This window comes from Camellia sinensis, chromosome 4, assembly GCF_055761805.1.
Source record: "Camellia sinensis isolate YWXY chromosome 4, ASM5576180v1, whole genome shotgun sequence".
NCBI lineage: Eukaryota > Viridiplantae > Streptophyta > Magnoliopsida > Ericales > Theaceae > Camellia > Camellia sinensis.
This window is the reverse complement of record NC_138964.1, coordinates 63,823,130-63,848,451: the sequence shown is the minus strand read 5'-3', so window position 1 is coordinate 63,848,451 and position 25,322 is coordinate 63,823,130. Positions and strand designations below refer to the sequence as shown.

General features: G+C 38.6%; 2 protein-coding genes across 3 annotated transcripts; one reads left to right on the top strand and one right to left on the bottom strand.

Moving 5' to 3' along the window:
• The first annotated feature begins 4,488 nt into the window (after positions 1-4,488).
• On the top strand, positions 4,489-11,087 carry LOC145788895 (regulatory-associated protein of TOR 1-like). 2 transcript variants are annotated; one of them, XM_082925067.1, is made up of 8 exons: positions 4,489-4,866; positions 5,731-5,800; positions 6,762-6,771; positions 7,635-7,736; positions 9,497-9,580; positions 9,695-9,805; positions 10,139-10,471; positions 10,563-11,087. In XM_082925067.1, exons 1-8 carry the CDS (start codon positions 4,617-4,619, stop codon positions 10,740-10,742), a joined length of 1,140 nt encoding a protein of 379 aa, XP_082781193.1. In that variant the 5' UTR covers positions 4,489-4,616; the 3' UTR covers positions 10,743-11,087. The 2 variants fall into 2 exon arrangements, with proteins under 2 accessions (XP_082781193.1, XP_082781192.1); XM_082925066.1 differs by having other exon boundaries at positions 10,130-10,471.
• Positions 11,088-21,758: 10,671 nt separating this feature from the next.
• Positions 21,759-23,553, bottom strand: LOC145824684 (uncharacterized). The gene is made up of 3 exons (XM_082925068.1): positions 23,400-23,553; positions 22,535-23,301; positions 21,759-22,330 (listed from the first exon to the last, which is right to left on the bottom strand). Exons 2-3 carry the CDS (start codon positions 23,078-23,080, stop codon positions 22,031-22,033), a joined length of 846 nt encoding a protein of 281 aa, XP_082781194.1. The 5' UTR covers positions 23,081-23,301; positions 23,400-23,553; the 3' UTR covers positions 21,759-22,030.
• Between the last annotated feature and the right edge of the window lie 1,769 nt (positions 23,554-25,322).

Sequence of the window (25,322 nt, the reverse complement as noted above, 5' to 3'; positions counted from 1 at the left end):
GCGAATATCCCGATGTTTTTTCCGAGGATCTCATCAGTTTGCCACCTCACCGTGACATTGAATTCTCTATTGACTCAGTGCCTGGCATGACACCGATTTCTATGGCACCGTATAGATTTTCACCCGCTGAGTTGAGTAAGTTGAAGATTCAACTCCAAGAATTGCTAGATAAGAGTTTTATTTGCCTTAGTACTTCACTTTGGTGAGCACCGGCTCTTTTTGCGAAAAAGAAAGATGGTGCGTTGTGACTTTGTATAGATTACCAGAAGTTGAACCGGGTAACTGTTAAGAACAAGTACCCAATGCCTCACATAGATGATTTGTTTAACCAGTTGAAGGGGTCTTGTTGTTTTTCTAAGATAGACTTGAGATTAGGTTATCACCAGTCGAGGGTAAGGGAGGAAGATATCTAGAAGACGACATTTCATACGTGGTATGGCCTTTATGAGCTATTACTGATGCCTTTTGGGCTAACCAATGCACCAGCCGTGTTTATGGATCTAATGAATCGAATATTCCGTGAGTTTTTAGATCATTTCGTAATCGTCTTCGTTAATGACATTCTGATTTACTCACCCTTCAAGGAGGAACACGAGGTGTACTTGTGAGTTGTGCTTGAATTGCTTATAGCCCACAAATTGAATGCTAAGTTCGAGAAGTATGAATTCTGGTTAAAATAAGTTAAGTTCATAGGCCACGTAGTATCTAGGGAAGGAGTGACTATAGGCTCTTCAAAGATAGACGCGGTGCAAGATTGGGAACAACCCAAGAATGCCTTTGAGATCCGTAGTTTCTTGGGGTTGGCTGGATATTGTCGTCAGTTTGTGAAGAACTTCTTTAAGTTAGCCTCACCCTTGACTAGACTAGCGAGAAAGGGAATCAAGTTTACGTGGAATGAGACTCGTGAAAAGTCTTTTCAAGAGCTTAAGGCTAGACGTACCACTGCTCCAATGTTGATTATTTCGGAGAAGGGTTTGGGCTATTCTGTATATTGTGATGCGTTACGGGATGGTTTGGGTTGTGTTTTGAAGCAAGAGGGAAATGTAGTAGCTTATGGCTTACGTTAGTTGAAAACACATGAGAGAAACTACCCTACCTATGATTTAGAATTAGCAGTTGTGATCTTCGTTTTGAAAATTTGGAGGCATTACCTTTATGGTGAGAAGTTTGAAGTATTTTCTGATCACAAGAGTCTAAAGTACTTGTTTTCATAGAAAGATCTAAATTTGAAGCAAAGGATGTGGATGAGGCTTATAGAAGACTATGGCTTTGAGTTGTACTATTATTCAGGGAAAGCCAATGTAGTGGTTGATGCCTTGAGTAGAAAGTCCTTTAGCAGTGTAGCGAGTATTGCCATCTGAGAATGGGAGATATTGGGTGCTATTGGCGAGTTTGACTTATATCTTGGGGAGTTCGTTGAGTCAGCAGTCTTGTTTTTGGTAGTTGCACAACCTACACTTGTGAGCTGACTTATAGAAGCACAGGGGGGTGACCTTGAGGTAGAAACCCTTCGAGAGAAGATCTCCAGTGGAAAGGTAGAGAAAGGCTTGAACGTGTACTTTGACTCGAGTGTTAGATACCTTGATCATCTTTTTGTACCGAAGTCTTCTCAAGAGGAGGTACTTCGAGAGTTTCACCATTCACGTCTTGTGGTGCATCTGGGAGGCACAAAGATGTATCATGACCTTAGTCGTCAGTTTTGGTAGAAGGGGATGAAAAAGGACGTAGCCATGTTCGTATCGAAGTGCCTTACTTGTCAACAAGTGAAGACCAAGCATCAGAGACCAGCGGGTATGTTACAATTCTTGCCTATAGCCAGCTGGAAATGGAAACATATCACGATGGATTTTGTTGTGGGTCTTCCGAGGACTCAACGAGGTAATGATGCCATTTGGGTGGTAGTTGACCAATTGACCAAGTTAGCGCAACGCACTTTATACCTATGCGCACGAGTGACTTGGTAGATTATCTAGCTAACCTTTACATTAGGGACATAGTTTGACTTCATGGGGTCCCTGTGACTATTGTTTCGGATAGAGATCCACGTTTTACGACTCGATTGTGGCCGAGACTACAAAATGCCTTGGGCACTAGGTTGATTTTCAGTACTGCCTATCATCCTCAGACTAACAGGGCAGCCTGAGCGTACTATTCAGATCCTTGAGAATATGCTTCGTGGTTGTGTCCTTGACTTTAAGGGGTCGTGGGAGATGCACTTGCCCTTAGTGGAGTTTGCCTACAACAACAGTTTCTAGTCGAGTATTGGCACGGCACCGTTTGAGGCCTTGTATGGCCGACCGTGTAGGTCCCCTGTGTGTTGGGCCGAGGTGGGTGATACACCTATGTTGGGTCCAGAGTTAGTCCGAGAAACGACGGAAAAAATTTCACTTATCCGCAAAAGGTTGGTCACGGGTTAGAGTCGTCAAAAAAGCTATGCCGATCGTAGGAGGAGACCATTGTCCTTTGAGGTGGGAGATCATGTCTTCCTAAAGATATCACCTAGACGGGGTTTGATGAGGTTTGAAAAGAGCGGAAGTTGTCTCCTAAGTTTATTGGGCCTTTTGAGATCCTAGAGCGGATTGGGGAGGTAGCTTATCATTTGGCCTTGCCGCCATAGCTTTCTGGGTGTATGACGTGTTCTATATCTGTATGCTTCAGAAGTATGAGCCTGAATTAGAGGTTGATGAGGATGCCTCGTATGAGGAGAGACCGGTTAGAGTTTTAGATACTCGAGACCAAATCTTTCGAGACAAGACGATTCCTTTGCTAAAAATGTTGTGGCGACACCATGGGGTGGAGGAGGCCACTTGGGAACGTGAGGTGGACGTTCGTGAGAAATATCCGGACTTTTTTATTGATGTTTGAACATGCATTAAGACATTATTATGTTAATGTAATATAAACATTGTATATGTTTTGAAAATATGAATCGTATATCCAGTTATGAACAGATATTTATCTTGTTGATAGGGATAGATGGCCGATGAATGGGTCATGGTGATGATTTGAAATTATTATCAATGTTGTAATTGGTCAAAACATGGTTTTAAATGTTTGGTTTAAATTTCAAGGACAAAATTCCTTAAGGGGGAAGGTCATAGCATTTCTGGTTTAAGCCCGGCCCATTTGACTTTTGGATTCAGTTTTCTTTTCCTTATATAGTTGTTCTTGCCTTGTTTCCCACTATTTCTTCTTGAGTTGAGCTATTGGGTTGTGTTGATTGTGTTTGAAACAGGTTGATAGCTTGTTTTTCAAACTTTTGTTGCCTAGATTTTCATTCCTTCACTCGAGCGGTCTTTGTGAACATCCAGTATTTTTGCAGGTTTGCAAAACTACTAGGAGTTTGTATTCTTCACTCAAGCAAAGCTTCTTGCACTCAAGCGGAACAACTTATTGTATCTAGTCCCTCGAGCGACACATGTTGCGCTTGAGTGAACTGTGCGTATATCAGTTTGTAAAAACACTTTTCTTAGTCACTTTTTCACCTCTCTCTCTCTCTCTAAATATTTCAAAACCATAATATCTCTCACTTTCTCTAAAACTCGTCTCTTTCCCTCAAATACACTTAAATCCGTCGATCTTTTCACTTGTGTGCCTTCGTTAAAAAGGTAGAGTTTGACGAGGGCTTCGTTCTAATCGGAGCAAAGTTGAATTTCGACATCTTTAAATTTTCATCCCTCTTTCAATTATCTTCTAAGCTTGAGGTAGGGATATTTTCGTTCTTTCTATAAGTTTTAAGTTAGTTATTTATTATTTCTAAACCATATTGAGATCTTTGGGAGATTTGGAACAATCTAGGGTTTTGAATAAAAATCAAAAGAAGGGTTTTTCAAATGGATCCTTGAAAATGATTTTGTTATGGAAGATGATGTTGAGTTAGGATGAATCGTTGATTTTGAATGTTGGAATTGATTTTGGGAAGAAAATGGATTTTGCCATACATGCCTCAAATGTTGATTTTATATAATTTATGATATTGATATTGGAATCACTATAACAAAACTGAGTTTTTACGGCTTCATATCAACAACATACAGTAAATGCAAGCCGTGGTTTCTTACTTTTACGACTTGCTTTTTTTACATGTTGTAAATAATTCTCCAATCACGACTTGTTTATTGCGTAAGTCGTGAATGCTAATAATGATGATTTTTTTACGGCTTGCAATGTTAACCGTAAATAATAAAACTTTTTATGACGTGCATATGACATGCCGTTAATACATCAACTATACACGACACGTGTACACCAGTCGTTAACAAAAAGCCAGTCGTTAAAAATTGTACTTTTCAGGACGCACAAAAGTCAACCATTTAAAATATTGTACTTTTTCACGACACACAATTGCTATCGTGAAAGATATGAAAAAAAAAAAAAAAAAAAAAAAAAAAAAAAAAAAAAAAAAAAAGCGCTAAGATAAAAATTTTGAGCGGCAAACACTAAAAAAAAATTTATAAAACAAAAAAAAAAAAAACCCTAATAAAGAAACAATCAAAAGCCATAACAAATTGCTTTCTGGGTTTGCTGGGTTTTTTATATCTTTTGGTGGGTGTGAGTTAGAATTTTCATAGTTCTGTGCGTGTATGTACAAATTGTAAAGATTTGTATGTACAGGTATGGTGATGACGGTGGCGTCGCCGAGGAAGTCGATAAACACGGTGTTCCAGAGAGCTGGGGTCTGTGGATTTGGCGAGAGCAGCCAGAAGAGGCGCAAGTATGACATTCGGGATGATGATGATGGTGAAGAGACGATGGAGATGATGCAGATTGGTGCCGAGAAGACCAAGAATGTGTTGATCTTGATGAGTGACATCGGCGGAGGCCATTCTAGACTCCTTCAGATTGGAGTTTGGGGACGAATATCGGGTATTTGAACTCATTTCCTCTTCTGGGTCTTCATGGATTCTCATATATTGTGTATATTATGCAACTACTACTTTGATGTGGGAATGTTCTAATTGAAGATTTTGTGGAGTTTCTTCTGAGGCCATATGTGATTAAATTGGAGTTTGGTGATGAGTACGAGGCAATTGAATTGAACCTTTTCTGGGTTTTCTATGGGTACTCTTTAGTGTTGTTTTTACTTCCTCATTCTATTTGTTGCCCTGGTTAAAATTGCCCGCTTTGTAGGTATTGTATAGTACTTTATCAATTTGACCATAAAATGGATTGTAAGTGATCTCTTCATAATGCGTGAGTGTCAGCAGGCATTATTATTTTAGGATAAATGGTCATGAATGTCTATGTATCCATGAGAATGCATTTTATCTACGCATTTTACTTTCCATGTACTTCCTTGAATTATTATATCTGCTTAATACCGATGTACATTTAAGATTACTTTGGAGGCTTGTGTATACTGGATTCATTTGCCTGTATGGAAAAGTTAAATGGGAGGTTTTAACATGTAAGACGACATTCATATTCACATTCACAAACTTTATCAGACAGCCAGTAGTCATTTCATGCATTATGCTTTACTGCTGCTTTTCATAAGAATTCGATTCGAGCACTCTGTGCATAGTGATTAGGATTGACTGCTATTTTTAGGAACCAGAATCTAATGGTAATGAAACTTTTTATGTGGAGAGCAACCAATCTTATTTACTATGTTGAGTTTCTCTGCCTTTGTCAACTCTTGGGTATTCGTATTTCATCTCATTTTGTTGCTTAATCTTTGGTATAATCTATATAGGTTCTTGTTCACAATCTAATCTTTCTGTTATATAGGTTGTCTTATTTACGAGCTTTTTTCTGGAATGAAGTTGAGCAAAACAGAGGAGCTGCGTAACACTGCTAGCTATGAAGCACGGATACTTCAAAAAGGGTGACGTATCCGTATCGGATACTTATCAGATACCGATACTCCTCGGATACTCGCGGATACGTATCGGATACTTCTTAATTAATTTTTTATTAATTTTGAAGTATCGGATACTTAATTTTGAAGTATCAGATACTCGAAGTTACATATTACTTATAATATTTTATTTAGTTCTTTGATAAGAGGAATATAGTGAGAGTTAAAGTAATAGAATTTGTCAAATTGATGTATCCTTGTTGTCTCTCTCACTTCTCTCTCGCTTTCTCACTCTCTCACGTTTCTTCTCTCTACTCTCATTCTTTTTTTGGTGTTGGCATGTAATGATGATGTTTAATTTGCATTTGCTTTTATTTTTGCTTTTAGTTTTGGATGTTTTATGAATGTTTGAGTACTTTTAGGTTAATAGGAATCCCTCTTTTTATTTATTAATTTATAAGTTTTATTTTCATGCATATTACATTATTAAAATTATAATTTTCTTTTTTTTACGAATGTATCCCCACTGTACTTGTATCATACTTTTTCAAATTTTGACATATCGCCATATCCACATCCCCATATCACCATATCCGTATCCGTGCTTCCTAGGCTATCATTGATGACTTAAAAAAGTATATTTGCTGAAATTTTTATTTAAGAATGGTTTTTTGGCTTTAGCTAAGGTCTGTGATATTCACTGATGAAGGGGAACAAGTTGAAGCTATTGACCTTGAAGACTCTTAGTTTTATAGGAATTTTTCTTCTTTATCAAGTTATCTTTTGCTTTAGGTTTTATTTTTATGCATATTGCATTACTAAAAATTGTTAAAATAATATTTTTTATGAACGTATCCCCGCCGTACCCGTATCCTAATTTTTCAAATTTTGTCGTATCGCCGTATCCGTATCGTATCGTATCCGTATCCCGTATCCGTATCCGTGCTTCCTAGACTGCTAGTATACCCAAGGTATTGATCTGTCCAAATGTGTACTTCCTTATTCAGTTTCATTTCCTTTTACCCTATAATTTAGTATCATTGTTCAGCAAATAAGTGTGTCTGCTGTTTGTGTGTGCATGTGTGTTTGATTCTGTGGCTAACAAACTTGTTTTTGTCTTTTTCTTTAAAATTTCCAGTCATTTGAAAGATTCACCTCCATTTGCATCTGTCTATTTTCTTGTCTCACTGTCTCTACTTCCAGATTATCAGCGGCTTTTGAGTTCCATGCCTTCTCGCAGGTTGAACTCATCAAAGCTTGTAGAAAACAATAGTGAGTTCTCCTACTTCTTACTATTGTAGTAAATGTATGACAAATTTCTAGTCCTAGGAATTCGATTAACTTTTCACTTTTTAAAGGAAGGTTTGCCTTCATTTGATGGCTTATCATAGCAGTTTTTTTTGTTTTTTTGTTTATTTCTTATAAATTTACAGTTGTAAAGATTTGTTGTTTGTTGTGATTCACATAGATCTATTGTAAATTTCAGATTCCTTTTTGTTTTCATATTGATATACAAATCTTTGAACTTGATTTTTATTATTATTATTTTTTGTTTGTTGTTTGTATAAGGTGCATACCATATGCACATGTTTTGTGGAGCACATGATAGCCTTTCCCTAAAATCAATTGCCTTAGAGCCTATGCTATGTGCAGGCATTTTGAATTTTTAAAGCATAGTAGACTTCACACACAGATAGAAACTGCCATCTTTGTGTAGCGATTATTGAGTGACAATAAGATCTGGAATTTTTTTATCAAACTGGATATTTTAGTTGCTGTCCTTATAAATTAGCAATTATCATGAAAGTATAATGTGTTTTCCTATTGATTGCAGCCAAGCTCATTTTTTAATGAACAACTAACAGGTTTTGAGGTGTGGCTTGACTCTGGGTCCCAACATAAGAAGCCACCAGAGCAATTGCCAATTGTTCTTTGGGTGAGACTTTAGATGCCCTTATCAGTATTGCAAACTTGTAGTTTCTATATTCTTAGTGACTTATGAATAAGTTATTTGAGTACACCAACAATAGGAAAGAATATATCCGTACACTATCCAATTCTGTAATAATCTTTCTATTTTTTGAATCCTCTTTCATTTATCATCTAAAGGTTATTGTAGATGCAAATTTCGAAACGTGAAATGTTTTAACACATTTCAAAATTCATTTCATCCACTGTTTAGTCTCATTTAGGCTAAACAGTGTCAATTGTTTATTGTGGATTCCTATTTCCAATTTGAATTCCAAATTGTTAATTACACACTTCAAACAATTGAGACCTCCAATTAATGAAGAATAGAAAAGTTGAAGAAAAAAAAAGAGAGGAGAGAATTTAAGCAAAAGAATTATTTCATTAAAGTTTCGGGGATTTAAACCCTCTAAATACACCAAGTACAGTCAATGGGTTTGTATGCAATTCTCTAGGTTCTAACTTTCTCAGAACTCTCAGCTTTGGAATTCTCTTGATTCTCGTCTTTCTCATCGTCTTTATGTTGTCACCTCTTGTATGTGATGGTCCTCATATTTATAAAGGGACGTCTACATGATAAGCGACTCTTATCCTCAGTTTGAATTTCGAATTTTATGATTACTCTGTTCAAATTTGAACATAATGTTATCATATCAAACATGATTAACTATATTGATCTTCTGGATTTTATCCTCTGTAGCTTCCTTCTTGTAGGCTCTGTACATGTCATCCTCTGATTGAATGCATTGTCCTTTGAATTTTGTAGGCTCCATGTGTCACTCGACTTGTATAGACTTGAAGATCTTGAGTAACATCGTTTAAATGCGATGTTATTGTATCTTATCAGGTATCTCAACTGATCGTATTGATCATTTTAGTGTTGTTTTCCTGTAGCCTTTCCATCGTAGGCTCTACATGTGCGCCACCACTTGGTTGAGCAAGTTGTCTTTTGAACTTTGTAGACACCACATGTCAGTTGTATAGGTTCAAAGGATTTGAATTTTAGAGTCCCATCACCCCATTGAACTTGGAATCTAATCCTAAATTTGGTTAAAATTTATGTGCCAATAGTTATGATTTTAGTACAATGGTTTTTTCCACAAGATTGTTTTAAGTGTAGTCAGTTTCATAACCCATGCATTGTGCAGCCATTCTTGTTGCGCATTGGTTGATTAATGTTTTAGTCTACTTAACTGCACGGTTTTTTGAATTAGTTCATAAGACTATGTTTTGAGTGAGTTTGGTTCATTATTAGGATGACTTGTCAACCTGTGAGCCACAATGCTGAGTGCTTTACAAAATCTTTCTATCTTGTCCTCTTCCAAACTAAAATTGATTTTACTGTGCTATTTTGAAGATATCTATGTGTTAACAACTAAACAAAAGTTTATTAAATAGGGTAAGCAACTATAATATCACTGTGCACTGGTACTAATTCAGTTATTTGGGCTGTAGCGATGCATGCTTTTTGTATTATTTTAGAATAAAGATGTGTGACTAATAAATACCCATCTGTCATGTGGGACAATGGATTGGAGCCATATGCATATGGTTCAAGTTGTGGCTACGAGGGAAGGCATGATGGTCTACAATTTACAGTAGATATTGACTTTAATAGGGCAGTGAGTTGATGCTTTGTCATATTTATTTTTACTTTTGTTCTTTCTCTCTCTCTTCTTTTTTTTTTTTTTTTAAAAAAAAAAAAATTTAATTACCAAATTATTTTAGGTTTTGCTCAGTCAAAGTCATCGATTCCAAGCACTGTTCCTTCTTGGAAGATTCCTTGATATGGGTCCCTGGGCTGTGAATCTGGTAACTTTTCTAATGCTTGTCTTCTTTTTTATCTTTTTCTTCCTCATTTCAACCCTAGTCCAGTTTGCTGTCATTTTGTACTGTACTTATGCAAGCAGTTTGCTATGCATCTAGATCTTGTCAGTTGGAAATTTTCCATGTGTGCTCAAGTTGCTTAAAACACCAGCAGCAGACCTGAGACAAGGTCTTGTATTCATATGGACAAAGATCCTTGCATTTGATAAGGTAATTTGTTAGTCGTTATATATGTGTATGTCTTTGGCAAGTCATAAACAAGTGAGGAGGAGTCCACATGTTTCCGGTGTGAGAAGTGCATTCATCCTTCCTATCTGATGTTGTTGATTCAACTTTTGGTTGATAAAATAGACTCTCTTACACTAAATGTTCCTCTGTGTTGAAGAATACAAAAACTTCTAGTATCAGAAGATGTGTTTCCAGTCTGTAATATGACGAGACAACACACACTCACACAAACATGGATGGCTTTTAATGTATTTTTCTTGATTTTTTTTTCTTGACATTCTTCATTTTTGTCCCATGGCATAATAGTCATGTCAGGTTGATTTGGTAAAGGATGGAGGGCACTTTTATTTCATCAAATTTCTTGATAGCATTGATGCATGTCCTAAACAGCGAGCAATGACTACATTTGTTTTGACTGTCATTGTGGATGGGCATAGACAGGGACATGAAGCTTGTGTTAATACTGATCTTATACACCTGTGCTTGAGGTATCTTCAACCAAATGATGTCCAAACTGAGCCTCTTCTTCTTCAGTGGCTTTGCCTCTGTCTAGAAAAGCTCTGTGAGGATTGTCCTAAGGCGCAGGTTATAGCTTTGCGAGCAGATGCACTGAAGTTACATGCACTATTGTCGGATCCCCAACCTGAGGTCCTCTTTCATTCTTTTTGGCTCAATGTTTAGGTTTGAAAATGAGTAATTATTTAGAACTCCATCTTACTGTCCGTATGCCTTGTTTCAGGTTAGGGCTTCTGCTACTTTTGCATTAAGCAACCTACTTGAAAGTGGATCAGACTCATGTGAAGATTGGAGTGAAATTAGTGAAGAAATTCAGGACAACAAGAAGATGAAGGATGAAATTAGTATAGTTCAGAGGCTACACATGCTAGAAATAGCAGTTTTAGAGACTCAAACTTGTTGAAGAACTTTGCTGCTGCAAGTATGGCCCCTTTGGATTTGGGTGACAGAATGGGTGAAATGGGGTGTCACCTCACTGGATGATTCCACATGCTGCATTCTGTTAGAGCTTTTTTTCCCAATCCCTTTATTTATGCGCAAGAGAGCATGTGTGTGAGAGTGATAGAGCATTCTACAACTTACAGAAATATCATGAAATATAATGATATTTTGCTGCAAAAATATGCTTGTTTCATATTCTTGTGTTTGAGTTTTAACTATTTTATGTTCCTCCATTTCAACTTGGTAGATATTAATGCAACAGTTTATTTATTTACGAAATGAAAAAATAAGCTTTGTGATTCGTCTATTTGCTAACTTTATTTTCCATTTATGGAAATTGTAGAGAAAATTCATAAATTTTTTGAAACGTAATAAAATTTCTTGGTCTCCTAAAATTATGAATTAATAGTGGATTGACCATAGGTTGCTCATTGTTGACTATTGCATGTGCAAACTTCCATGCTTCTTGTTACTATTTTGCATTTATTTGTTTAATTCTTGATCTTGTTGGCCAATTTGCCACTTTGAGAAAATGAATGACATTTTTTTTTTAATCATTGGTGGCTTATCATTGTAGTACATTATGACGGTGGAGAAAAGGTCAATGGTGGAAAAAGATGGTCGTAATTTATGTGACATCAGGCACGATGACAAAAATGAAGCTCGTTACTGGAGGGGTAACGAAGGATTTGGAAGCACCGGAAAGGCTGCCCTAGAGTACAGAGATGAAGATTCAGATGATTCTTTGGAATATCATGACCCTTTGGGGTATCAACATGAGGAAGAATCTGACTCCACTCTCAACATAATCGCCATGATGGAGGAAATAGAGGAAGAAGCAGAGACAGAATACCCACAGAGGGAAACCCAGAGTTTCCCGACCTCTTTTCCTTGCATGTGGCCCACGGGAACACACCTCGGCGAGGAGGTGTGGAACCTCGGCCTAGACCTGGTCGGTGCCCAACATGTTTTCCGAAACCATTTGTGTACATACGAAACTTGTTGAAGGTGCATTCAATAGGCTTGCCATGTGTTTGTAGGACTTGGGCTTGTCTCGACCCCGACGTGTGAAGAAACTATGTGAGTGGTATTTTTAATAAAGCTATGTTACACTTGCTTTTGTAAATCTCGTCTTGCCTTGTTTTGAAAAGTACTTGATCTAGCATGAATGACTATCCCTACTTGTATATTAAACACTATCTTGTTTTGATGACATTTCTTGAAAGTCCTTAGCTGCAGGGGACTATAATGCAACTGCACTCTTGTCTTGAAAGTCCTTAGTTGCAGGGGACTATAATGCAACTGCACTCTTGTCTTGAAAGTCCTTAGTTGCAGGGGACTATAATGCAACTGCACTCTTGTCTTGAAATTGTCATCACCCTCTTGTATTAAGTAGATGTAATAACATCCAAAGAACTTGAAAGGCCGGCAATGAACTTGATTTTTCCCTTGACTGTAAAGTATGCTATGTATTGTTTTGAAAGAAATCTTGGATATCAATCATGCAAAACCTTTATTTCTAATATCATTCACTGAGTATCCAAGCTCACCCTCTCTATATATATGTAGGTGATGAACAAGAAGGCATTGAGGCCTAGACGTGATTGCCGATGTGTTTTGGGTGCATTGCCGACATGTTTTGGATTAGCATTTTTGCACCATCTTGAAGATCATGCTTCTCGGCTTATTTTTCATTTGTACTTGTATATGTCGGCTTGAGAAGCCTTTTGGTCAAGATGTGTTTTGTATCTCATTTCCTTATTGTATTTAAGTTGTAAGACTTTATTAGGATGTATGTCATTTCATCGGACTTATGCACGGCTCTCATGGACTATTTTGATTCTGTATATGTATATATATTGCTTCCGCACTTGTAAGCCCCATATTTTATACTCTGATTGTGTGTGATTTTGAAAGTTGGCCTTCGGTAATTACGGATTACTGGCCATCACGGCACCAAACTACTAGGGGCGGTTTGGGGGCGTGACAGAATGGTATCAGAGCACGCATTCCTTATAGTACGTTGTTCACACACTTGAGTCCTAAAGAGCATAGGATGTCCCTTAGAAGAATGTTAGGATTGCATCATGTTGCTTGCTACTTGACAAGGTGTGCATTATCTCGGCATGAGCATTTTGTTACATCGGCACGATCATGTTCACTTACATGCACGTTCATTTGTTCATTTTGTTCTAAGTGTCACATCCTCCACACCCCCAGCACCATGAGGAGAGGTAGACCTCCAGTTGGCCGAGATCATTCCGAGGATAGGTTGGAGAGACTGGAAAGGTTAGTCGAAGGCTTGGTTCGTGAATTGAGACAACCGAGGCCACAGGATACTGGTACCACCTCTACCCAGGCCGAGCAGACCAATGGCCGATATACAGCTCCGCCTCCACCTCCTCCGGTACCACAAGTGCCTCCGCATCAAGCTTTGTATGGGAACGACACGATAACCCTGATCAGAGAGTTCAAGAAAATGAAACCGCCAAGATTCCAAGGGGGCATAGAACCAATGAAAGCCGAGGCATGGGTTTTAGAGATGGAGAAGCTGTTTGAGATCTTCCCCAGTACAGACGCCCAGAAGGTATCTCTGGCAGCATTCACATTAGACGACGATGCTCGTAGGTGGTGGATGATGGTCCGAGAAAGCAATCCGGGTTTGACTTGGGCAAAATTTTTGGAGTTGTTCTACAACAAGCATTTCCCCCTCAGCGTCCGAGACCGAAAAACCACGGAGTTTCAGAATCTGATGCAAGGAAACAAGACAGTCGCAGAATACGATCGTGCCTTTACTGAACTGGCGAGATATGCGCCCCATATGGTTGACGACGAATACCGAAAAGCGAGAAAGTTCGAAAGTGGGTTACGTGGACTGATACAAGACAAGGTCAATATGCTCAATATGCCGACATACGCTGGAGTACTGGACAAGGCCATCCTGGCTGAAGCTAATTTAAACCGATACCAGAGTTCAAGTGAGGGCCAGAGGAAGAGACAGAATTATGATAATCGCCGAGTTCCGTTCAGTGCCAAGAAGAAGGTGAATGTGGACAGTTCCAGTAACTCAAATCAGGATGGAAATGCTAAGCCGTTGTGTACGAGCTGTGGGAAGCTACATTTTGGGGTCTGCCGTTGGGCGACAGGGGCTTGCTATGAGTGTGGCGAGATAGGCCATCGCGTGAAAGACTGCCCGAAAGCAAGGACCGATGATGGGAAGAGGAATGGAAGCACCTCGGGCTCTGCACAGAAGAATAACATCGGGGGAGTACAGGCGAGGCAGGGCAGAGTTTTCGCATTGGTGCCAGGAGACGCCCAGAATGCTGAAGCAGTGGTGTCAGGTACCATTTCGATTTGTTCTCAAGATGCATACGTATTGATTGATTCGGGTTCTACGCATTCATTTGTATCTACCTTATTCGCCGAGAAGTTGGATAGGGAATTAGAACCCCTTGATTATGTATTATCTGTGTCTATTCCATCTGGGAGAAACATGATTGTTGCATCCATTTATAGGGCGTGTGTTGTTATGATTGAGGGTGTAGAGTTGTTAGTCGATTTGATGCCTTTGAGCATGACTCATTTCGATGTCATATTGGGGATGGACTGGTTAGTAGCGAATCATGCATCCATTAATTGTGTTACTAAGAACGTCACGTTGAAGACCTCAGATCTAGCCGAGGTCATTTTCCAGGGTAAAGGGGTAGTACCCCCACCTTACTTAATTTCATCCATGAAGGCCTACAAGTTGATCCAAAAAGGATGTAAGGGTTATTTATGCAGTATACTAAGTGATTTGAATGGAAATGTTGAGTTAGCCGACATACCCGTTGTTGAGGAATTCCCCGATGTCTTTCCGAATGAGTTGCCTGGCCACCTTGTTGATAGGGAAATAGAGTTTACCGTGGACATCATGTCAGGAACACAACCCATCTCCAAAACACCCTACAGAATGGCCCCAGCCGAACTTAGGGAGCTGAAATCGTAGTTACAAGAATTGTTGGACAAAGGATTTGTTAGGCCGAGCACTTCACCGTGGGGAGCACCCGTTCTATTTGTTAGGAAAAAGGATGGCACACTTCGTCTTTGCATTGATTACAGAGAGCTTAATAAGGTGACCATCGAGAACAAGTACCCATTGCCCAGAATCGACGATTTGCTTGATCAACTACGAGGAGCACGAGTCTTTTCCAAGATTGACCTTAGGTCAGGCTACCACCAGTTGAAGGTTAAAGTCGAGGACATCGAGAAAACTGCTTTTCGGACAAGATATGGCCACTACGAATTTTTGGTAATGCCCTTCGGAGTAACCAATGCCCCAGCAGCATTCATGGACTTGATGAACAGAGTCTTTAAGCCGTACCTAGATGAGTTTGTCATTATCTTTATCGACGACATATTGATCTATTCCGGGAGTACGAGCGAGCATGAGAATCATCTGAGACTTGCCCTGCAGACCTTGAGAGATAAAAAGTTGTACGCCAAGTTAAGTAAATGCGAGTTTTGGCTTTCCAGCATTTCATTTCTAGGGCATGTGATTAATGAAGACGGTATATCAGTTGACCCCAGTAAGATTGAAGCCATTGTGAATTGGCCAACGCCGACCAACGTGTCCGAGGTTCGTAGTTTTCTGGGTTTGGCAGGTTATTACAGAAAGTTTGTGAAGGATTTCTCGAGGATTGCAGTGCCATTGACCCAACTAACTAAGAAGGGAGCAGCTTATGAATGGACCAATGAAAGAGAATCAGCCTTCCAGGAGCTGAAGACGAGGTTAGTTACAGCACCAGTTTTGGTACTACCATCGGCTAATGAGGAATTTCAGATTTACAGTGATGCTTCACATAAGGGTTTGGGTTGCGTGCTAATGCAAGAGGGTAAAGTCATAGCGTACGCGTCTCGTCAGTTGAAGCCCAATGAGAAGAACTATCCTACCCACGATCTGGAGCTAGCTGCCGTGGTTTTTGCTTTGAAGATATGGCGTCATTACCTGTATGGAACATCTTGCCAGGTTTTCACCGACCACAAGAGTCTGAAGTACTTGTTCACTCAGAAAGAGTTAAATATGAGGCAGAGAAGATGGCTCGAGCTACTGAAGGATTATGACATGCAGATTCAGTATCACCCAGGTAAGGCAAATTCCGTAGCCGACGCATTGAGCAGGAAGTTAGTTGGAAGCTTGGCGTGCCTGACAGCGGTTTCGGTGGAACCGACGATTATTGAGGAAGCGAAGACCAGACAGAAGGAGGATAATTTCCTCAAGAAGGTAATTGATGAATTCGTCACCAAGCCGAGGCCGGGATACACTATGGAGAATCAAGTGCTTAGGTTTGAAGGGAGATTGTGTGTAGCCGATGTACCAGAGTTGAAAAAGAAGATTTTGCAAGAGGCCCATAGTTCCAAGTTTGCCATTCATCCAGGGAGCACCAAGATGTATCAGGACGTGAAGCGGACCTTTTGGTGGCCAAACATGAAAAGAGAGATAGCCGAGTTCGTATTTCAGTGTCTGTGTTGTCAGCGATTGAAGGCAGAACACCAGAGACCGGCAGGACTTCTTCAACCCTTGTCAATTCCTGAGTGGAAATGGGAGCACATCTCCATGGATTTCGTAGTGGGTTTGCCGAGGACGCAGAGAGGCATGGATTCCATTTGGGTCATAGTCGACAGGTTTACTAAGTCAGCTCACTTTTTGCCGGTCAAGCCTACATTCAATGCCGACCGACTTGCCGAAATGTACATGAATGAGATCGTTACGCTTCATGGTGTGCCGATGTCCATTGTGTCAGACCGAGATCCGAAGTTCGTTTCTAGATTTTGGCAGAGTTTACAAAGAGCCTTGGGAACAGAGTTGAGATTTAGCACAGCCTTTCACCCTCAGACCGACGGGCAGACAGAAAGAACGATTCAGACACTTGAAGACATGCTCAGACTGTGCGTGTTGGATTTCCAGGGAAGTTGGGAATCGCATTTGCCATTAGTAGAGTTCGCGTACAACAACAGTTATCAAGCCAGCATAGGCATGGCGCCGTACGAAGCTTTGTATGGAAGGGAGTGCAGATCGCCGATATGTTGGACTGAAGTAGGAGACAAAGCTCTAATTGGCCCCGAGTTGGTTCAGATAACAACTGAGAAGATCAAACTCATTCAGCAGAGGATTAAAACTGCACAGAGTCGACAGAAGTGTTATGCCGACCAAAGAAGGAGGGAGTTAGAATTTGAAATTGGGGATCATGTGTTTTTGAAGGTCTCGCCAATGACAGGAGTTTCGAGATTTGGGAAGAAGGGTAAACTTGCACCCCGATATATTGGGCCGTTTGAAATTCTTGAGAAGGTTAACACCGTTGCTTACTCGCTTTGCCGCCAGATTTGAGCCAAGTCCACAGCGTGTTCCATGTTTCAATGCTAAGAAAATATATCTGAGACCCACTATATGTAATAGATTACTCCGGAGTTGTAGTTAATGAAGACTTGGGCTACGAAGAGAAGCCGATGAGAATTATCGACAGACAAGTGAGACAGTTGAGAAACAAGTCGATATCAATGGTGAAAATCGAATGGGAGAAGCATTATGGCGAGGAGGCCACATGGGAAAAGGAAGAGGAGATGAAAATCCGTTACCCGGAGTTATTCGTAGGACAAGGTAACTTAAGTTTGGGGACCAAACTTCTTTAAGGAGGGTAGACTGTAGGAACCCACATTTTATGCTCTCATCATGTTCAAGAGCATCTGTATGATTATGGCTTGTTAATTTTGCATGTGTATGTTTGTGACTTGTTTCGCTTATGCGAGTGTAATCCATGCCTTGTTTTGAAGCCTTGTGATTTGTCTAAGTGTAGTATGCTTGTCTTATTCCTTCCTTGATGTGAAACTTAGGTCGCGCCTTGCCTGAGTTGTGCTAGCCGATGTTATTCCAAGCCGAGGTCATCCTTAGTCGAGTAGTAGTATCTTGGAATCCCTTGTTGACCCCCGTCCTTGCCTTGACCACATTAGCCGAGATGTTACCTTGCACCCAAGTGATCTCGTCCTGGAGTGGTATGACCTAGGCCGAGGTGTGGCGCATCTAGGCCAAGATGTGGCACAGCTTAGTCAAGTGTTGTCCTTCCTAGCCGAGGTCATTGTCACCTTAGTTGCCGAAGTCCTTTGTTAGCCGATGTCATCCCTTGCCGGAGTGCCATTCCGTGTAGCTTGTTAGATACGCCTTGCTGTTAGCCGATGTCATAGCCCGTCAGAGAGCCCATACCGCTTTGCTTGTTGAACACCCTTCCACCATGCTTTGTCTGGCCTGTCAGCCACCTTTTCAGGTAGAACCCAACCAGTCGCCGCCACGTGTCTCAGCAGAGGGTTAACCCCAGAACCGGGTATAGAAAACTATCATTTGGCGTCATAACCTTGTCTTGTAGAGAGAGAAGCTCTAGGAGGAAGAAAGAGTTTTAGAGTGAGGAAGTAGATCTTCAAGCTTGATTCCTAGAGATCGAACCGTTAAATCCGTGTTCTAAGGTTAGATTCTTGATCTGCTTATGATGTTCTCTATGTTCATGTTATTGCATTGCATGATCGGATATGATTTGTAAGCCATGCATCGTTTTGAAGTTCGATTTTAGAAAGAGAAAATGACATTCATGTGTTCTTCAAGAAAGTCTTGTTTTGATCCGAAAGCTTGCATAAAGAATCATGTTTTTGTGTTTATTTCCGCAAGAATTCCAAGTACGGGTACCCAGGTCCATGTTTTCAAACTCATAGCACGAAAATCCCAGATTTGTGGTGACAGATTATGATTGAACATTCGTATTTTTTTCATGTTTTCACACTCATGTTCTTCATGTTCATTAGCAGAGGGAAACCCAGAGTTTCCCGACCTCTTTTCCTTGCATGTGGCCCACGGGAACACACCTCGGCGAGGAGGTGTGGAACCTCGGCCTAGACCTGGTCGGTGCCCAGCATGTTTTCTGAAACCATTTGTGTACATACGAAACTTGTTGAAGGTGCATTCAATAGGCTTGCCATGTGTTTGTAGGACTTGGGCTTGTCTCGACCCCGACGTGTGAAGAAACTATGTGAGTGGTATTTTTAATAAAGCTATGTTACACTTGCTTTTGTAAATCTCGTCTTGCCTTGTTTTGAAAAGTACTTGATCTAGCATGAATGACTATCCCTACTTGTATATTAAACACTATCTTGTTTTGATGACATTTCTTGAAAGTCCTTAGCTGCAGGGGACTATAATGCAACTGCACTCTTGTCTTGAAAGTCCTTAGTTACAGGGGACTATAATGCAACTGCACTCTTGTCTTGAAAGTCCTTAGTTGCAGGGGACTATAATGCAACTACACTCTTGTCTTGAAATTGTCATCACCCTCTTGTATTAAGTAGATGTAATAACATCCAAAGAACTTGAAAGGCCGGCAATGAACTTGATTTTTCCCTTGACTGTAAAGTATGCTATGTATTGTTTTGAAAGAAATCTTGGATATCAATCATGCAAAACCTTTATTTCTAATATCATTCACTGAGTATCCAAGCTCACCCTCTCTATATATATGTAGGTGATGAACAAGAAGGCATTGAGGCCTAGACGTGATTGCCGATGTGTTTTGGGTGCATTGCCGACATGTTTTGGATTAGCATTTTTGCACAATCTTGAAGATCATGCTTCTCGGCTTATTTTTCATTTGTACTTGTATATGTCGGCTTGAGAAGCCTTTTGGTCAAGATGTGTTTTGTATCTCATTTCCTTATTGTATTTAAATTGTAAGACTTTATAAGGATGTATGTCATTTCATCGGACTTATGCACGGCTCTCATGGACTATTTTGATTCTGTATATGTATATATATTGCTTCCGCACTTGTAAGCCCCATATTTTATACTCTGATTGTGTGTGATTTTGAAAGTTGGCCTTCGGTAATTACAGATTATTGGCCATCACGGCACCAAACTACTAGGGGCGGTTTGGGGGCGTGACAAGATATATGCAAATTGACAATCAAATAAACTTGAGGATTCACTAAGCCTCACATCACCACCGTGGTCTCACCAAGCCCCACGTTTGCCTGCTTTACAGGTTGCTAGCCGGAAGGAACGCATTACCTCTATATAGCACAGCCTGCTTTACCGGGCGCTAACCGGAAGGAACACATTACCTCTATATAGCACATCCACGCGCTTTACCGGTTGCTAGCCGGAAGGATCGCGTTACCTCTATATAGCACAATCACATTTCACAACACAAGTATCTCAAATTCATTCTATTCAATCTCAACTATTACGCGATTGGACTATTCAATCGATAACACATAAGGTTTCATATCAACCTCTTTCTCATCAATACTACAACAAACAATACCATCCTCCACCGATGGCCAAGGACAACCTCTCCTTTCTATTATTTATTGTATTTCAATTTGGGGCTAAATTTCTTTAGGGTTTGGCTAGAACCCACAAATTATGTATGATGTTTGGGTAGTTTTTGGCGATTAACCCGTGAGAAGTGCCTGAGGTAGCAGAGCATGGCAACATTTGTACCTTGCTTGGGTCGGTGCAAGAAGCAAGGAGCCAAGGTGTGTTGTGTGGCATTCATATCACTTGCATGTGTATATGGCTGGTTGCACATCATAGAAACCATAGTTGAAAAAAAAAAAAAAAAAAAAAAGAAGAAGAAGAAAGAAAGAAAGAAAAAAAGAAAAAGGAAATTATGAACGAAATTGCTTAACCAAACTGGTGAGTGTATGGGCATTAATATTAATCAGCAAAGGTGATTGAATTATTATAAGTGGTATGGGTTAAGGACATTTGCAAGACCTGAAGTAGATAGAATAGATGGCTGTTGTAGACAATGAACAATCCTAGACTTAGATTATTGCATGAACACACATTAGGCAATGTTTTCTTTGATAATTATTGGGGAAATCATATATCGGTGTAAATTTTAAAAAAATAATTACAGATTAGTAGTCAAGTTTATGAATATTAATAATTAAAATTATAGATTTTTAATGTACTTATAATTTTTTTTTTATATATAAATACACTAGAGTGTAATCCTTCCATAATTATTTATGTGGTGTTATATTTATTAGGACTACGAGATTGAAGTGGATCGTGGTATTTTGAAGTTAGTTTTGGGATTCTTTTAGCACTTGAGGTAAGTGACCCTCCACCACTGTTAGTGTTTTAGCCTCAATGTTCTACCTGAAAAGTGATTCTTTGTGTTTTCCATGTGTTTTGTTAAAATACGGATCAAGTATGAAATAATTCTAAGTGATATTATTTAATTATTGTGATTACTTGTATCAAAATATTTATGTCAGGGATATCAAAATGTTTTGTACTTCAAAGTAAGTAAGTTCATGTACAAAATTTAGTACTTGAGTCTTGTCTTACTATGATCTGGACTTTAGCCAATGAGGGTTAAAAGTTGGCAAACTTGTTTCTTCTGGAACTTTACCACAGGCCTATGTGTGGTTCCAGGCCTTGTTATCGACTAATGTGGCTGTAGTTGCTAAGACTTGAGTTCTAATGATTGAATTATCATACCATTGGACATCGAACCATTGCTTTCAACAAATAAATTTGACTCTATCATTGAATTATTTTATTGTTTTCTTTAATCAGATATATTGTTACGCTGTTCATCCAGCCATTGATCTACCTCGCAAATAAATCATTCATTCATAAAAAAAACATATTTCTTCCTTTTTGATTATTTTCTGCTACTTGATCTCCAACTAGCAGTGGTAGTTGATGACTTACTCAGCCATCGAGCTTATCCCATCAATGAATTTGTTTGTTGATTTGGAATGAAAGTCCATACAATTTCAGATTACTAGATTAATCATTGATTACCGAATTTTTGGTGTTATTTTGTATTATTTAATATTTGGAGACAATTATAACTTATAACTTTAAAAGACATAATTTATTAGATGCTTAACAATTCTAGTGCTATATATATATATATATATATAAGTTGCTCAGAGAAGCAATTAAATATTATTTTCACTTGACAATGTTGCAATGACCCGGACCGTTACACCTAATCACTATAGTCAACATCCCACAGAAAGAAAATATAGAATATATTGCTCAGTCTCACATCATTTCTATCAAGATACTTACTGAGAGCCACAAACAACATAACCAGTCCCAAAAAGGTTACATACCTTGTTGTGGCTAGATAGCTTCCAGTGGTGAAAAGTAAACAGAATGCACAGCCCTTTTATGGTTAACCGTCTTCAAACATTTCATCAATATTTCTCAAATCCCAAATGCAAGCAGTTCCTCTGTGGAGCTCGTTGCCATGATGTCAGTGTTTTCTGAATTGAAATCTATAGTGTTGATTCTATCTTCATGCAAAATCCACGAAGCTGAAGATTTTCCTGCCCTCCCATCCCAAATATTGAGAACTCCATGACCTTCGCTAAAATACAAGGACTTTGCATCATTTGTTCGTTGAGAAATAGAAAATATAGCATGATCGCTGAAATAAACCAGATCAAATATTTCCTTCTCGACATCCATCAATCGGATAAATCCATCATGGCAGCTAGTATAAACCTACATACACATTGATATACAAACAGAGGAATGCACAAGCCAAGTTGAGTCATGTCACTACCAACAAATGAGATACAAGAACTGGTTGTTGCAAAATAAATGCAAAACGAAGGAATTAAAGGGGATAATTGCACATACACATGCTATATTTACTTCTTCATAGGGCAAAAAACATATACTTTAAATAAATTGCAAAAGTAATACCTTTGAAATGGAAAATGGTTGAATTACAATCCCCGAAACCAGCCGTGGATGAGGGCAGTACAAATAAATCCCATCTCCATCCTCATTTTCAGCATCAAAATCCCAAAATCCAACATTCCCAAACTTGTTTCCCACAGCAATCAATTTCATATCCGTAGACGGAAAGAACCTCAACACTAGTATTCTCCCTGGTACAACCCTAGCTATATTTTCTGGTTCCAACCCCATTGATTCCAAATCAACACAACCCAGAACCCGAATTGGGTAGCCAAAATTGACATTTTCATTCACACGAGCCATCGAATTGCAGGAACACCCTTCAATTTCCTCCCTCGAGTCATGACCGCAACACAATTGGGGTTTTTTCAAAACACCCATGATTTTTTCAGTGAATTTTTGTTGGTGAGAGGCGTAACCACAATACGCATCACCGATGGTAATAGGACCTGAGGACTCACATTTATGTTGTGTTTGGTTGGGGGATTTGAGGAGGGATTTGGAAAGGAAAAGGAAAAAAGTGTGTGAAACTAGGTGAAATATAGACATGTTTTATTCACATTTCACCTGCATTTTCTATTTTTCTTTCCAAATTCCTCTCCAAATCCCCCAACCAAACACAACATTAGGGTTTGATTTGGGGGTCTTAGTTAGGGTTTCATCAAAATCGTGCATATTGGTGGCATTCTTTTGGTCCGTAGCGAACGCCGAATGAAAATTGGGGTTTCGATTTCTTCTCCGGGCCATTTTTGTAAGACTTGATTTGAGCTCTAGAGAGAGAAATAGAGAGAGAGTTTAGTAGATCTTTAACATTATATATATATATATATATGTATAGGCATTTAAAAAATGTAAGATAGAGAGAGACCTTTGGCGCTTAGTTGAAGCAGAGAGGTCGTTAATTTTGGAATGGATCTTAAGAGAAGCGAACATTTCATCGTTGCGTTTGATGTTCTCAAACCTTCGAAGCTCGCACTCTGTAAGTTTCTTCTGATGCGCCATTGAAGAGAGAGAGACAGATAGAGAGAAGAGTGGCGCTTGATTTGTGTGAAGTTCGTACTCCGTATATGTATACATATCTACTTATACGCGGGAATTAAAACTGGAGGGAACCCAATAATATTAATAAAAACAAAAAACAAAGAACAAAAAAAAAAAATAAATAAATAAAAAGAAAAAAAACCTTCAAAGAGTGTGCATAATTAAAAAAATGATATAATTTTAATTTTTTCTATTATAACTAAAGTAATATCATCCATAAGGAAGAAAATTTGTCATAATTAAAAAAAAAAATAACATAACTAAAGATTCATATGGTACACCCTTTTTAAAAGGATGCATAACTAAAGATTCGTATGGTATGCTTCTGATCAAAAACTCACTTTTACAAAATTGAACCCTCTCTAATTTTTTTTTTTTGTACAATTCTATCCTTAAATAAAATTATCATAAAGGATAAATTTAAAATTCATTTCACGGTCACCATCCATCATTTTTCTACTGTAGACATGCAACATTCAAAATCCAACATATCCCTAGTACAACATGGCTATAACTTGGGTAGGTTCGATTGGATTTTCTACTTGTCCAAAATTTGTAAAGTGTACAAGTATTAAATTCAACAACGACTTAAATTCATGTTTATTATATATTTTATATTTATTAATAACATAATTTGGGTTGTTCAAATCATTATTCATACTAGGGATATCTGTCACGCCCTCAAAATAAACCCATTATATATATATATATATATATCATTGGCATGCAATATTAAAAGAAACCAATTCATTATCTCATTCATTAGAGTAATACTAAATGAAAACATTACATGTAATATCAAATTAAATGTCCTATGGGCTTACATCATTCCAAGCCAACACTTGGACACAAAAATATGAGTTCTAACTTAAATACAAATAAAGCCCTAGGCTTGAATGTTTATCAAATAAAAACAAATAACTAAGATAGTCTTCAAAATCCAAATCCTTCCAAGCTAAGTCCTGGGAGGTAGCTTATCACCTGGACCTGAAAATGATGTTCCCATAAAGGGTGAGCCACAGCCCAATAGAAATATACTAAACCAAATATAAGCATTGAATAAAACATTAGCATTTAATAGATGGTTAGCCAAAATAATCAAATACATCATTATACAGTCTCATGACACTAATGTCTAAGACACGTTTTACCTTCCAACATTATCAATATGGCTCAGAACCTAGCCAAACTTACAACAGTGAACTATATATATATATCATATTCATATTCTTCCAATGTCAACAAACAATTGAGACTCAGGCTCAAATCAAAACACTTCATACTTCCAGTTTGATACACATTTTAGTACTGTATCAATAAAACACTTCAATATAAATAAGCACACATAAAAGTCATGCTAATGGAGTCCATCCCCTATCTCCTCCCAAACAAAATCCGGTTTAGAGGTCCATCCCCTATCTTCCCCTAAACCGTGGAGTACATCCCCTATCTCCTCCCACACAAAACAATGTATGTAAACACATAACATATACAACACAATCAATACACATAATGTCTGTATTAATTCAACAGTCAAAATTGATGACTTAATCAATGATTAGTTTCAGTTATCCCTAATCCACATGCAGTGTCTACAACAATCACGACTATCCTCCACCGATAGCCCAAAACAGTTATTTCTAGACTTGGAAATAAATATATCATCAATTCCATAGACGAGTGATTTAAGTTATCCAACTACACCATTTAATCAATAAATTCCCCAATTTCATGAATTTAACCAAATTCC